Raw genomic sequence first — 15,679 nt, 5'->3', positions numbered from 1 at the left:
ACTAAACTTTTGAAAGCCACTGGACTTGCATGGAAATACGTTTATCATCTTAACAGTAACAACTTAGTTCCAGGTTTGCACATATCTACATTTCACCTACTGAGATAATATAGGTTTCCCTTGGAAAAAAATCCAAGCCATTAGCTTAATCCTAAAATACTGGTAGGAAGTGTCATCAGCAGAATTTACGAGAGCTCAACAATGTAACGTTGAATGTTACGCTGCATCACAGCCACGTCTGAGTCTGTCCTCTTCTGATGTTCACATACATGTACTTTCCAGAAAGGGTTCCTGGATATTAATCAGCATCAGGACCCCAGCTGATACTTTTTTCCATCCCTATCTGAAGTCACTATGGCCAATAGGTAGCCTTCCACCACTGCCCTAGCTGAGATCAGCTAACTCAGCACAGGCTAGAGATTTAACCTGTCAGCTTCCTGGAGTAAAATATATTTTCAGATACTTTGACCTGATAATTACCGAACTGATAGCCCATCTAAGCACACAGGGTGGTGTTTGTGACACAATGAGCATAAACCAAATGAGCTTCACTTTTAATCAGGACAAATCCAATCCAGCCAATTACCGCCCCATCAGTGTACACTCAATCATCAGCAAAATGATGGAAAGTGTCGTCGACAGTGCTATCAAGCGGCACTTACTTACCAATAACCTGCTCACCGATGCTCAGTTTGGGTTCCGCCAGGACCACTCAACTCCAGACCTCCTTATAGCCTTGGTCCAAACATGGACAAAAGAGCTGAATTCCAGAGGTGAGGTGAGAGTGACTGCCCTTAACATCAAGGCAGCATTTGACCAAGTATGGTGCCAAGGAGCCCTAGTAAAATTGAAGTCAATGGGAATCAGGGGGAAAACTCTCCAGTGGCTGGAGTCATACCTAGCACAAAGGAAGATGGTAGTGGTTGTTGGAGGCCAATCATCTCAGCCCAAGGACATTGCTGCAGGAGTTCCTCAGGGCAGTGTCCTAGGCCCAAACATCTTCAGCTGCTTCATCAATAACCTTCCCTCCATCATAAGGTCAGAAATGGGGATGTTCGCTGATGATTGCACAGTGTTCAGTTCCATTCGCAACCCCTCAGATAATGAAGCAGTCCGTGCCCGCATGCAGCAAGACCTGGACAACATCCAGGCTGATAAGTGGCAAGTAACATTCGCGCCAGACAAGTGCCAGGCAATGACCATCTCCGACAAGAGAGAGTCTAACCACCTCCCCTTGACATTCAACGGCATTACCATCACCAAATACCCCACCATCAACATCCTGGGGGTCACCATTGACCAGAAATTTAACTGGACCAGCCATATAAATACTGTGGCTACAAGAGCAGGTCAGAGGCTGGGTATTCTGCAGCGAGTGACTCACCTCCTAACTCTCAAAAGCCTTTCCACCATCTACAAGGCACAAGTCAGGAGTGTGATGGAATACTCTCCACTTGCCTGGATGAGTGCAGCTCCAACAATACTCAAGAAGCTCGACACCATCCTGGGCAAAGCAGCCCGCTTGATTGGCACACCATCCTCCACCCTAAACATTCACTCCCTTCACCACCAGCGCACTGTGGCTGCAGTGTATACCATCCACAAGATGCACTGCAGCAACTTACCAAGGCTTCTTCGACAGCACCTCCCAAACCCGCGACCTCTACCACCTAGAAGGACAAGGGCAGCAGGCACATGGGAACACCACCACCTGCACGTTCCCCTCCAAGTCACACACCATCCTGACTTGGAAACATATCGCCGTTCCTTCATCATTGCTGGGTCAAAATCCTGGAACTCCCTTCCTAACAGCACTGTGGGAGAACCTTCACCACATGGTCTGCAGCGGTTCAAGTTCACCACCACCTTCTCAAGGGCAATTAGGGATGGGCAATAAATGCCGGCCTCGCCAGCGACGCCCACATCCCATGAACGAATAAAAAAAAGCTTTACTTTTACAGTTTGGTAACATCTTTGAGACACACTCAGGGCTGCACTATTCTTCATAATATATATACACACGTCATGTTTTTGGGGCTGTTTCATACTGATGTCTTCAAGGGGAACAGTGTACTCCATTAAAAGAAGCACTTGAAATATATCGTGTCTTAACATATCAAAATGACACAAAATGCTTTGGCTCAGTGGTAGTGCTCTTACTTCCGAATCAGAAGATTGTGGGTTCAAGTCTCACTCCAGAGACTTGAGCACATAATGTAGGTTAACACTTCCAGTGCAGTACTGAGTGAGTGCTACACTGTCAGAGGTGCGGTCTTTCAGGTGAGATGTTAAATCAAGGCCCTGATAGCCCTCTCAGGTGGATGCAAAAGATCCCATGACAATATCTGAAGAGCAGGGGGGATCTCCCTGGTGACCTGGCCAATATTTATCCCTCAACCAACATCACTAAAAAACAATTATCTCATTGCTGTTTGTGGAATCTTGCTGTATGCAAATTGGCTGCCGCATTTCCCTGTTTTACAACAAAGACTATACTTCAAAACTACATCACTGGCTGTAAAGTGCTTTGGGACTTCCTGAGGTCTTGAAAGGCCCTATATAAACTCAAGTCTTTCTTTTTCACACAGAAGTACTTTTGGAGTGCAGTGACTGTTGATATGTATACATAAAGCTGCTTTGATACTGGCACGTATTTAGTTCATGGTCTGGGAGACTGAGGCTTTTTAACCAGCTCCCTCCTTTGAAGTACTAAATCCAGGTTCCTTATCTTTGCAGCTAAATCACATACCCATGAATAACTCTATGATCCTATGAACTGGATCTGTGATTCTGGCAGGACAAAGGAGTTAGATTTAGCAATGTAAACATGTGGAGCCTGGTCAGGGTTGTTTGGTTTCTCAGAATCTAAATTGTACAGGTACCAGAGTAAAAGTAACTCGTAGTACAACGGGAAATAGTTGGTGTAGTGGGTTAGATCCTCCGTCACCACTGGGACCTGGGTTTGAATGCAGCTCTGTTAGATGGGCTAAAAGTCTTGCCTTTCTGCCGGCTGCAAGACTCTTATTTTAAATGGATTTGGGCAGTTATAAGTCTGGTAGCTAGTGGCAATGGACCCACACTCAAAATTCCCTGCCATTTGGCAAAAAAACTGGCATCTCACTCATAAGATGTTAAGAGTGGCTGGTGCAGGAAAGATTAGCATGGGGAGCTGGCTGGGTGGGTACTGTTGTTGGGAGGCATTACATCATAGGAGGGTTGCTCTGCCTCTCTCCTTTGCTATAGTCGCCCTGGAAGTGCTAAGTGTCAGAGTCCAGTGATGTCCCTCTCACCTGGATGAGCATAAAAATACACCCAAAATATCAATTGAGATAGATGAGATACATGGCAAAAAATTAAGAGAACTAAGGAAATTAAAAGCCATAGGTGCAAGAAAAAGTCAACAAGTTTCATTGCAATCAATCAACATTGAATTTAAACTGCACGGTTTGGAAGGAAATGCGCTTCTGACAAGTACATTAAAAATAGACATATCAAGAACCACATATTGTTAGATAGGTGACATTTAGAGGCTTAAATAAAGAATAAACTGATAAACACATGGTTAAAGAATATACATATATATACATATAACATGTGTGTGTGAGCAGTCCTGCATTAGTTTTAGCTCAGTGCCTTGACCCTAGGAGTATAAATACAGTTCTGTAACCAATGTGGGGCCCAAAACATATCAACTACTCATCCCTTTGCTCATCTATTGTTTTATATAATATAATGAAACAAAAAGATATTTATGCCACTTTTTATGTCACACAAACAGTTTGGTGTCATATCATGATAACTTATACAGGTACCCAGAACCTGTATGCAAAGAGGAGTACTTGGTATGAGATGGCACAGGACTGCCGCAAAATGGACCTCGATTGTCTAGGGTGCAGTCTATCTGTCCTGATATAAACATGCATAGACCTGATGGAGAGAATTTTCATGAAACTAATATAAGGTAAAAGATAAATTGCTGGGTTGTTCTTTTACCAAAAAACTCAGGTGAAAAGCCAAGGCCTATAGTGCAGGAAAGAAAGGAAAGAAGCTGAGGTAAATCACGAACTACGTTAGAACATAAGAACATAAGAAATAGGAGCAGGAGTAGGCCAATCGGCCCTTCGAGCCTGCTCCGCCATTTAATAAGATCATGGCTGATCTGATCCTAACCTCAAATCTAAATTCATGTCATAATAATGGCATGTTAGTTAAAGCCAAGCTTAGGTTTTAAAAGCCTGTAAGATTATAGGAAGAGCTGAAGACAGTTTTGACGCGCTGGGAAAGACTGATTTAGAATAGGACACCCCTTGTGATGAATCTTGATTATAAGAATGAGGCAGAGAGGGTGAGTGGGGTAGGAGAAAGGTAAAGACAGTTTACAAAAAGGGCCTGACAACCATCGTAGAACTTTGAAACATCTCTGCGGGATCTTATCTTATGAGAGATGATGTTGAAGGGGATTAACTTTCACCTTTGAGTCAGGAGGTTGTCGGTTCAAGCCTCATTACTGACTTGAACACGTAATTTGGCTGAAGCTTATGGACATTCATTCATTTCCTGTTTGCGGAGCCTTGCTGTGAATTGACTGCCTTGTTAGCCTATATAAAACAGTGGTTGCAATTCCAAAGCAATCCATTGGCTCTTAAGTGCTTTATGATGCTGTGATAAGACATTATATAAATGAACATTCCTTCTTTTCTAAGTTACACTAGGGCTAATTGAAAGGCAACAAGTCGACCAAGGGGCTCACAGAACACCGTATAGCTTAAGAACAAAGTCAATTCATAGGAAAATAGAAACATAGGAACAGGAGTAGGCCATTCAGCCCCTCGAGCCTGTTCTGCTGTTCAATTAGATCATGGCTGATCTGTATCTTAACTCCATCTACCCGTTTTGGTTCCGTAACCCTTAATACCCTTGCCTAAAAAAAAAATCATCAATCTCAGTTTTTAAATTTTCAATTGACTGAGCCTCAACAGCTTTTTGGGAGAGAGTTCCAGATTTCCACTGCCCTTTGTGTGAAGAAATGCTTCCTGACATCACCCATGAATGGCCTAGCTCTAATTTTAAGGTTATGCCCCCTTGTTCTGGACTCTCCCACCAGAAGAAATGGTTTCTCTCTATCTACCCTATCAACTCCTTTGAGCATCTTAAACACCTCAATTAGATCACCCCTTAATCTTCTATACTCAAGGGAATACAAGCGTAGTCTATGCAACTTGTCCTCATAATTTAACCCTTTTAGTCCTGGTATCATTCTGGTGCACCCCCTCCAAGGCCAATATATACTTCCTGAGGTGCAATGCCCAGAACTGGATGCAGTACTCTAAATGGGGTCTAACCAGAGCTTTATACAACTGCAACATAACTTCCACCCCTTTGTATTCCAGCCCTCTTGAGATAAAGGCCAACATTCCATTAGCCTTTTTAATTATTTCAATCCAGTACTTTTGTGTTTCAGAAAGCAGTCTTCCTGGCCCATCAGTGGCTCTTTGGGTAGATACTGGATTCAATGACTTGACAAAATCTCACAATATTTGGTGTTTTTGATGTACTCCCAGCATTGAGGTGTTTAGAATAGTAAACTTTGATGCGAAAATGCTCGTCAGTAGTACAGTGCCGCTAAGCGTTATACAGAGCCAACAATAGGCGCGAGTATATAACCGCGATTCACAACTTGATTGGGAAGGGGAGGTGTTCAACAACACTGCAGTTGGTCAGAAGAATGGGCAGTAATAAAACAGCAATAGCAGTCGTTAAATACATTTGCTGACGAGAGTAGTCTCATTCACATTTTCTGTGTAAGCATATTAGTTATCAACCAATTACATAATTATAATTACCAATAACAAAATCAATTATTCTTGAGTCTTTATTCAAGTTGAAAATTATTCATTTAAGGCCAATTATCCACTCATGTACTGGGTTTATTATTGACTGTTGAATGTATGGTGCCTCAAATAGCACCTGTGGTCATTCTCATGACAACCTTGTTTTCAAATCCCTCCATGTCCTCATCCCTCCCTATCTCTGTAACTTCCTCCAGCCTTACAACCCTCCAAGAATTCTGCATTCCTCCAATCCTGGCCTCTTGTGCATCCCCAATTTCCTTTGCCCCATTGGCGGCCGTGCCTTCAGCTGTCTAGGCCCTAAGCACTGGAATTCCCTCCCTAAACCTCTCCACCTGTCTAACTCTCTCTCCTCCTTTAAGACGCTCCTTAAAACCTACCTCTTTGACCAAGCTTTTGGTCTCCTGTCCTAATATCTCCTTCTTTGGCTCAGTGTCAATTTTTTGTCTGATTACGCTCCTGTGAAGCGCCTTGGTGACGTCTTACTACGTAAAAGGCACTATATAAATGCAAGTTGTTGTTGTTGTTGCTGATAGTTACAAATTGGACATGTATTCCCACAGGTCTCCGATTTCGCTCCATAGTCTATAGTAGAAGAATTGGATCGCATTTCACAATTGATTCCATTGAAAGCAGGTGTGAGATATAACTGAGGCATCAAGTAACAGTTTTAGCACTAGTTAACTGATAGCCTGTTTGAGCTATCATATCATAAATTGTGAGAATTTAGACATTAAGCTAGCAAAACAATATGGCAAACTAGTTAACAGCCCAATGGTAATGATGTCTTTGCATAAGTAGGCCGTTGAAATGTTATTTTTATTCCGAAATCAGTTCCCAATGGTTACAACTCCCATGGAGCCCTTGGGCTTTGTGTTAATGAACAAATTCTCTGGCTGCTTCAATTAAAGTGAGACGTATATATTTGAGCCCTAAATAATGTGAACGGACAGAGCAAATTGAAACGCTGAAATGTTGGTACGTGGGCCGCCACCTGCATTGGAGGAAAGTATAAAATGAAGCAGACAAGGCCAAGTGGTGGGACAATGAAGTGGAGGACTGAGGAGATAACACTTATCTGGGATTCAGGTAAAGGTTGGAAAGGGAAAGTAAGAGTATTCTTACTGTAAGTGCTGCAGATTTCCATGGAGGATAGGTACATAATTACCTGTAGTTATTTTTGTGAATGCAAAGGTTATTCTGAGGAACTGAGACTGGGTTTAACTTTGCACCAAGGAGCATGCTGGAAGCGATGGGTAAAGGGATAAATTAACCTTCCAACTATCAACTCCGAACACGAACACATGGGCACACGCACACATATGTCCAATTCTAACTATCAGAGGGGACGCAGAAGATCCCGTGGCACTATTCAAAGAAGAGCAGGGGAGTTCTCGCAGTGTCCCGGCCAACATTAATCCTTCAATTAACATCATTAAAAAACAGATTATCTGGCCATTTATCTCATTGTTGTTTGTGGGATCTTGCTGTGCGTAAATTGGCTGCCGCGTTTCTCTACACTACAACAGTGACTACACTTCAAAAGTACTTCATTGACCGTGAAGCACCTTGGAATGTCTTGGGGACATGAAATATAAATGCAAGTTATTTCGTTATTTCTATCAACTTCACATATTCCAAAGAGGATAGCAAAGAACTGAAAACATTCCTGTGTGGTTAAAAAGTACAAAACAACTACATTCTGCTCAAAAACAATTTCCTGTATGACCAGTCCCTCCCCAGTACACATAAAATGTATATCCTCACTCTTATTTTCATGTAAACACTTAAGGGAAAAAATTTGTCTGCTTATTTTATTTAGTCAAATTGTAAGTGCGTTCTTTATGGGACATGACCAAAAATATAAAATGCAAGTAGCACAGCACCGAACACCCATCATTTTGATAACATTTGAAACTATCGGAGCTTTATTCTCCCAGCTAAGGCATCATCAAAACCACTCAAATATGTCCTAACCACACTCTGCTCTATATTTACTGCACTGGTGACAAAATGACAACAAAAAACATATACGCCTGTGAGAAACGGTACAACCCACTGATGCTCAAAGTAAGGCCAGATAGCTACTTTCCAGCCTTGCCTCCCTTTTGCTTGTCGCCCTTGACAGACTTGCTGGTCCATGTGTTTCTACTCCATTCACAGCCTTATAGGGCTCAGATAGTGACAGAGGTTGCGATTCAGCACCTTTCCCTCTCGTCCTGTTGCTTTCCAGGACAGCAGCCAGTGTGTTACCTTCCCTGCCTTAATCAGCTCATTGAACTTTTTCTGGCAGTCCTGGGGATGAGACAAGCACTCCACACGGCCTCAGAGACAGGTTTCTGAGACTTCCTCTCATGGACACCCAGCCATGAGAGGAAGTCTTCTTTGCTACATATTGTCCAGGAGAGTCTGAAGGTTGGTCTCAGTAAAATAATGCGCTCTTCTTTTCTGTCTCCTTCCAATGTCCTGCTCTCTTCTTTGGACACTTCTGCCAAGTCCTCCACTTGAAGATATTCTTTAAAAGTGCCACAAAATCTCACAAGAGCCCTCGGTGGTGTTTACCTGACAGTTACAATGAGTTCAACTCCCCCAGCCAGTTGCTGCAATCTTCAGCCATTTTTGAAGGTCTGCAATAGAAATTTCCACCCCTCCTCCAACACGTTATTCCTGGGTTACACGGGAGTTCCACAACTGAAACACCAGTGGGTACTTAAATTAGCTGACCCGGTCTTCTCTGGCAATCAACGGGTGCAAATCACACCTCCAGGGCACAACACAGTCCCATGGACTATCAGGACCATAGATGTTTCCCATTACTGTGAGAAAATGCCAGGCCTCTGCACGGTAAGTCACCATGATCACTAAGTGGGGAAATCACAGATGCAGACTTGTGTCTCATCACTCTGTGGTGCTGTGGGTTGGAGCATTCTAGAATGGCCCTCGAACAAGACACTGCTCAAGATATTGGCTTTGAACAAAAAGCAAGTAAGGAATAACTGCAATGATTACAACAACTTACATTTGTGTAGCCTGTACACTTTATAGTGTGATAAGCACTGAGTGGGAGAGATTTCTGCCAAAGGTTGCAGAAGGATTTGAAGGCACAAACAAACATCTTTAAGTCAAGTTTCTGGGGCATGGGTAGCCAGTAGAGTTTGGTGAGTGCAAGGATGATGTGCTTTGGTTTTGCCAACATTTACTGCGAGGAAGTTATGGTTTTTCTAAGTCTTAATGTTGGGCAGGCAATTGGAGAGTACGACAAAGGCTTTGGGGTCAATGGAGAAGGTTGAGAAGTGGGGCTATGTATCTTTGGGTATACATGGAAGCTGGCCCCATGCTTCCACATGATGGTACCGAGCGTAAACTTATAAACAAGGAAGAGGAGAGAATAAGAGATGGATAGCAGGGGTACACCAGAGCTGACTAATTAGGCATGGAAAGAGAAGCCAATGGAGACAATATAATGTCCATGATTCAACAGGTAAGAGTGGAACCATTGGAGAGCAGAGCCATGGAAGATGGACTGTGGAAGAGACATTCACAGAGGATGGGGTGGTTTATGGTATTGAAGGCGGAGGTGAGATGAGGAGGGACAGTGACACAGGATGTTATTTTTAACTTTGACCAGCACTGCCTCAGTGTTGTGGGAAAGACAGAAGCCCAATTGGAGCATCTCGAACAGAGAGCGCTGGGAGCATAGCCAAGAGGCAATAATTCAATAAGACAGGTACAACAACAAATTGTGCTGAAAAAGCACACTTAACACACTTAAATATCCCGAAGTATTTCACAAAGAGGCAGATTGGACAAAGAGCACTGATAGGTAGAGTTTAAGGAAGTCCTTGGAGGTGGAGGGTCACAGGGGTTTAGGGAAACCATTCCAGAATGCGGGGCCCAGGCGGCTGAAGGCACGGCCACCAACGGTGGGCCGAAGAGAGGGGTGATGCCCAAGGGTCCGAGGAACAGGGAGTTTGGTGGGGGGGAGGAAGGATGTAGGACTGGAGGAGACTCACATTCAGGAGGCTATATATTTTTTTAACCAAACTAACAATCAACCTGTGCAAATGACCAGACATACAGTACTCACAAATGGTAGTAGCAGCATCCTTTAAGTGACATGCTCACAACTCTTTGCAAAAAACACAAATAGGTAACAAGTACATGATTCGAAAGCATTTTGTCACTAATCGAGTCTTCTATTATACAATTTTCCCTTGTCCGTTCCAGGAGGCCAAAGGTTAATTCAGACCATGCGGTCTCCAAACCCAACACCCAAATGAGTCCTCTGACCCGCCCTTCCTGGCTGCCCTGAAAGCCCTTCCAGGCAAGGAGCTTGGCCCAGTCAGGCAGTGCTGTGCTGTAAACTTCAGTGGTATGGTTCTAATATCTCCCAAATGTACAGAACTGTGCAAGATCCCACAATGTTCTGTTTGAAGCAGATTATTTTTCTCTTGCTTTGCAAATATTACTCTGCACTGCCAGCTTTCTTTCTGTGTTGTCGTCACAGAGATGTTTTGGGCAGGAGACTATTGATCCATCTAGCCCACCCGTCCATCAGTTTCCTTACTGTGATTCTAGACTTAACACAGGAATTCACCCAGTCCTTTTATTTTAAACTGCTGTGGTTTTCTCTCCCATCATCCCAACTGGTAATCTGGTCCACAATTCTACCTCCCTCTCACTGAAAAACGTGGCCTAAATATCCTATTTTCTTCTCTGCCCTTTAACATTAAACAATGGTCCTGATCCTCGAGTCCTGTGCCCGACAGAAGAGCTTGTCCAAATTCTCCACACCCGTGAGAATCTTTAAGCCCTCAAGCTGATGAATGAACGTGCGACAGTATCATGTGCCTTCCTGAAATCCAGACAGATAACCTCCACTCCCTCACTCTTATCCACCAGATCTGCAACCTGCTCAAAGACAGTTGATAAATTGGTCAGACACAAGTAGGGTTGCCAACTCTGGTTGGGCGTATTCCTGGACGCTTCATCACATGTCCCCCCGCCTCCAACCGCTCTACCCAGTCAAACAGCTTTTCACCCCCTATCTCCAGTATTTTTAAAACTAATAAAAAGTGTTTAAAACAAAACACACAATGTTTTTAATGACCCTATGATTTATCTCCCGGGTTGCTCGCAGCAATGTCCAGGTGATTAACCTTTAATTCTTGGGAGACTCCAGGACAATCCTGGAGGGTTGGCAACCCTAGACACAAGCACCCGTGCTGAACCCAAGCTGGCTTTCTCTAACCGGCCTTGGCCTTCCAGCTGATTCCCTATGCCGGCCCTCATCAAAGTCTCGAACACTTTCCCCACAATCGAGGCAAGGCTCAGAGTTTTGTAATTTATGGGGTCCTTTCCCTCCTTTTTTAAAGGGGGAGTGGGGGTCACATTTGCTACTTACCATTCTATTTGAACGTCACCTAATTCTACGGAACTTTTAATGTTATCAGTGAGGGGATTTGCATTCTCCTCAGCCTACTCCACTAGCACCCTTGGGTGGTTATTTTCAGATCCTGGGGCCTTGTTTACCTTTAGCTTCCTAAACCGTTCTACTATGCCTTCCTTTTTGATACTTAGGATTTCCAGTGAGCTCTCTCCTTTATGCTCCTCTTTCAACAACTCAGATATCTATCTCCCCTTTCAGTGATTTAAAAACTGTCTCAAAATAATGATTTAGTAATTCTGCCATTTCCCTGTTCTCCCCTCCCCACTGCCCCTGGCAAACAGCCCAACATCCCTCTGCTCTCTTCACTTGTACCTGACGCACTGTATTTTCTGGAAAAGCTCAGCAAGTGAGGCAGCAGCTGTGGAGAAAGAAACAGTTACCGTTTCAGGTCGAAGACTTTTCGTCAGTTCTGACGAAAGGTCTTCGACCTGAAATGTGCTGACATTGTATTTTCTGTTGATCCCTCTTTGCATTTCCTATCAGTTTTTGCCTGATTTCTGCTTAATTTGATAGCACTCTCTATCCTGCTCCTTCCCTGTAGATTTCAAAACTTTATACATTCTTTCCTTTCTCCTTAATGCCTCCATAACAACACTCTTTTTCATCAATGTGAGTTTTATTCTCCAGTTTGGTCCACCACTTGTTGCTAGGATAACTTGCCTCTGCAGTGCGAAAAACATCTCCTTAAAGCATTCCCATTTCCCCTCCACATCCCTTCCTTTTAAATAGCCCTTTCACACAGCAGTTCATCCCCTCAAAGTCCACTCCCCGAAACCAATTTCTTTATGATCTTTACTTACTGAAGTTGGTGCAGCTTACATCTCATTGATCTCAACTGTTTTACTGCTGGCAGCCAGCACGTATCATGCTGCGCATATTTGCTAATCCGTGAAGCCAAGGGAGATTCAGCCAGAAGACAAGTTTGTGTTACCTTTAACAAAGGTAGAACAAAGTGGAGAGTCACAGCCCCGTGACTATCCAAGCCGAGTTTTCAAACGTATGGATCAAAATCACTCCCTTAATTCCCGAGTACGGAAGAAACCAAGCGAGGGGGGGGGGGAAAGAATCTACTGCCTTATTTTCTGTCTTAATGCTATTTAATTGCACATGGATGCTGCTAATGAATGAAAAATCTGTCTGGATATCAAGCACTAAAAGAATAACTAGCAATAAATAATGTTCAGTGCGAGTTGGAAGACTGTCCCAATTCACACTGAGCGTACAGAGCGAAGCTCACTCTAGTTGTGTCTGATAAGAACATCTCATAAAAGCATTTCGGTTTGCTTACCGTCCCAGCAATAATTGGATCATTGTCATTTCTAACATAAACAAGAATAGTTGCCTTCTGCACAGGAAGCCATGGGAGTAAAAGGGGAAGCAGCTGTCCGCAAAGCTGATAATAAACAGCGCATGAAGTGCTTTCAGTAGCAAACAACTGAAAAACGGGCAAATGCACAAGGGCAACATCGCGCCAGCTGTGCCCTGTTGGCGCCCTTACCTGTGTATAGACTGCAGAGGTCAAGTAGCAGTCCATGTTCTTACAATCTTGATACGCCATGGAAATAACATCAGCCATATCAACACTTATGAAGGATCTCAGGCAGCAAGCACCTCACATCGCAGAGCCCATCGCAACACTATAAAAGGAGGTTAACTATCACATCTGACCGTGGCGTCATTTCCTGGCTAGATTTCTGATCAGGACGTAAAACAGCAAAATGGAACCTTTCTGCTGTCAAGAAGGAAAAAAAAACATTGCATTTTAAAGCTTCTGGAGTCCATCGCTTTAATGTGCAATCGGGAAAAACAAAAAAAAAGGAACAGAACATTTTGTGACTTATGTAGTGCAGCTTTCGGTTTCTGGATTGGATGCGCAACATCGCACAGCTGCCACACTCATCGCATCTTACGTACAGGAGATGCATTTATAAAGAGCACATCAGAACGTTCAAAGACCTGCAAGTTCTGAGGCCTCTCTCGTATTTATGAATATTTAATAGTGTGGTTCTGGGGTTAAGTCCGCCCACAGATATCAACACCAGATACCACTTTCACACTTCTTCATCCCTTTGTTTACTGACTGAAGCACCTTCAAACCTGCCAGCGGGAGCTGAGTGGAAGAGTCATTCGCTTTACTGATAAATACTCCTTTTTTAAATTAGTCCTTTCTGTTTTTATTTTTATATTAAAAAAGAAACCTGTCTGCTTATGCCCCAATCTCCAGCCTTTCACGACGGACATTCTAGAATCCATGAAGACTGTGAACTACCCTACCATCTGTGCCCGCTCCCACTCCTACCCCCCCATCACCAGATCTAACCTCTGCCCACTCGGCCTCATATCCCACGGTTTACAGGTTGGCACAGTTCTTGTTGATTCAGATCGCTGTGGTACAATCAAACTCTCCTACAAGTACGTAAGCAGAGGTAAAAACAGAAAATGCTGGAAAAGCCCACCAAATGAGGCAGCATCTGCGGAGAAAGAAACAGAGTTAACCTTTCAGGTCGAAGACCTTTCTGCGGCGAGTGACTCACCTCCTGACTCCCCAAAGCCTTTCCACCATCTACAAGGCACAAGTCAGGAGTGTGATGGAATACTCTCCACTTGCCTGGATGAGTGCAGCTCCAACAACACTCAAGAAGCTCGACACCATCCAAGATAAAGCAGCCCGCTTGATTGGCACCCCATCCACCACCCTAAACATTCACTCCCTTCACCACCGGCTCACTGTGGCTGCAGTGTGCACCATCCACAGGATGCACTGCAGCAACTCGCCAAGGCTTCTTCGACAGCACCTCCCAAACCCGCGACCTCTACCACCTAGAAGGACAAGGGCAGCAGGCGCATGGGAACAACACCACCTGCACGTTCCCCTCCAAGTCACACACCATCCCGACTTGGAAATATATCGCCGTTCCTTCATCGTCGCTGGGTCAAAATCCTGGAACTCCCTTCCTAACAGCACTGTGGGAGAACCGTCACCACACGGACTGCAGCGGTTCAAGAAGGCGGCTCACCACCACCTTCTCGAGGGCAATTAGGGATGGGCAATAAATGCCGGCCTTGCCAGCGACGCCCACATCCCGTGAACGAATAAAAAAAAAAGAACTGGTCAGAACTGACGAAAGATCTTCGACCTGAAACGTTAACTCCGTTTCTTTTTCCGCAGATGCTGCCTCACTTGCTGAGCTTCTCCAGCATTTTCTGTTTTCATTTCAGATTTTCAGCATCCGCAGTATTTTGCTTTTGATTATGTAAGCAGAGGGATTATTAGATATATAGGTCAGTCTGATCAGATAATGCCCGGATCCCGCCTTGTAGGGAATCACCAAGCAATGTGGGCTGACTTGAACCAGCTCCCTCCCAGGTCCCGCATGGCTACAGGCAACCTGGGGTTAACAGGCAGCCCACTGGCTACATAAGCACTGCTAAAAACCACACTCTGATCCAACGCCACCCACACATTGCAGCATCAGCCTCTCTACCCAGCCCCTGCCTATCCTCCGGGTATAAAACGACCCTGACACCATTTGCACATATTACTGACTAAATGTAGCATATTGCGGCAGCGATTTTTAACTGCTGCCCACCTGTTCCTACGGTTGCCAACCCTCCAGGATTGTCCTGGAGACTCCAGGAATTAAAGATTAATCTCCAGGACATTGCTGCGAGCAACACCCGGGAGCAAAATTGTCTGATATTTTCATTTTCTTTGAACACTTTGACTTACTAGTTATAAAAACATTGGAGATAGGGGGAGAAAAAAGGCAGTTGGACTGACAGTCAAGAATCATCCAATCGGATAACCAAGAGTCTGTTCACTTTCCAATTGGCTGGGGAAGGCGGTGCGTCGCGAGGATGGACGTGTCGGGCGACCAATGGCGGGAGCGTGGGGGAGGGGGCGAAAGGTCATGTGATGAAAGCTCCTGGAATCTGTCGATCCAGGGATGGCAACCTTACCTGTTCCTCACCTGAAAGAGAACAGGTGAACAGCAGAGGAAAATTTTGTGCTGCCCAAGGCCCTTCTGGATCAATTTTCCGGCAGGATTTTAAATGGACGCCCAGCACGCCCACCCAAAACCCGGGTCTTACGCTGGTTATGGAACCCCGATTGTCATTTTCATGTACAAATCGGCAGAGCGCATGCTGTGCAAGGTGGGCCCAGTTATACCAGTGCTCCTTAAAGGGACTGCTGGAAATTTTGGGGGGGGGGGGGGGGGGGGGGGGGGCAATTTTCGTGGGGCCTGGAGGAGCAGGTGTACTCCTCCCAGTCCCACAAAACTATAACGGGCCGCTGCTGACCTGTTACAGCACCACCCCCCCACAAGGTCCTACCTACCTACCTGCCTGCCCGCCAGCTCTGTGCAGAAGGCGGCTGACT

The 15,679-nt window shown here is 44.6% G+C and overlaps 1 protein-coding gene across 3 annotated transcripts in view; it reads right to left on the bottom strand.

Annotated features, from left to right (window-relative positions):
• Window positions 1–15,679, bottom strand: part of LOC137300001 (rho GTPase-activating protein 15-like) — a 170,820-nt gene that overhangs the window by 63,731 nt on the left and 91,410 nt on the right. The window contains exon 1 of one of the 3 annotated variants that reach the window (XM_067969070.1): window positions 12,797–12,990. The exons of the other annotated variants lie outside the window; for them this stretch is intronic. Within the exon in view, the coding sequence (XP_067825171.1) occupies window positions 12,797–12,874 (78 nt within the window). The 5' untranslated portion in view covers window positions 12,875–12,990. Of the gene's footprint in view, window positions 1–12,796; window positions 12,991–15,679 lie in introns of those variants that run through there. 3 annotated transcript variants of the gene reach the window in all.

Source organism: Heptranchias perlo, chromosome 30 (assembly GCF_035084215.1).
Source record: "Heptranchias perlo isolate sHepPer1 chromosome 30, sHepPer1.hap1, whole genome shotgun sequence".
NCBI lineage: Eukaryota > Metazoa > Chordata > Chondrichthyes > Hexanchiformes > Hexanchidae > Heptranchias > Heptranchias perlo.
The sequence above is the reverse complement of the archived record's forward strand: the minus strand, read 5'-3'. Positions and strand labels throughout refer to the sequence as shown.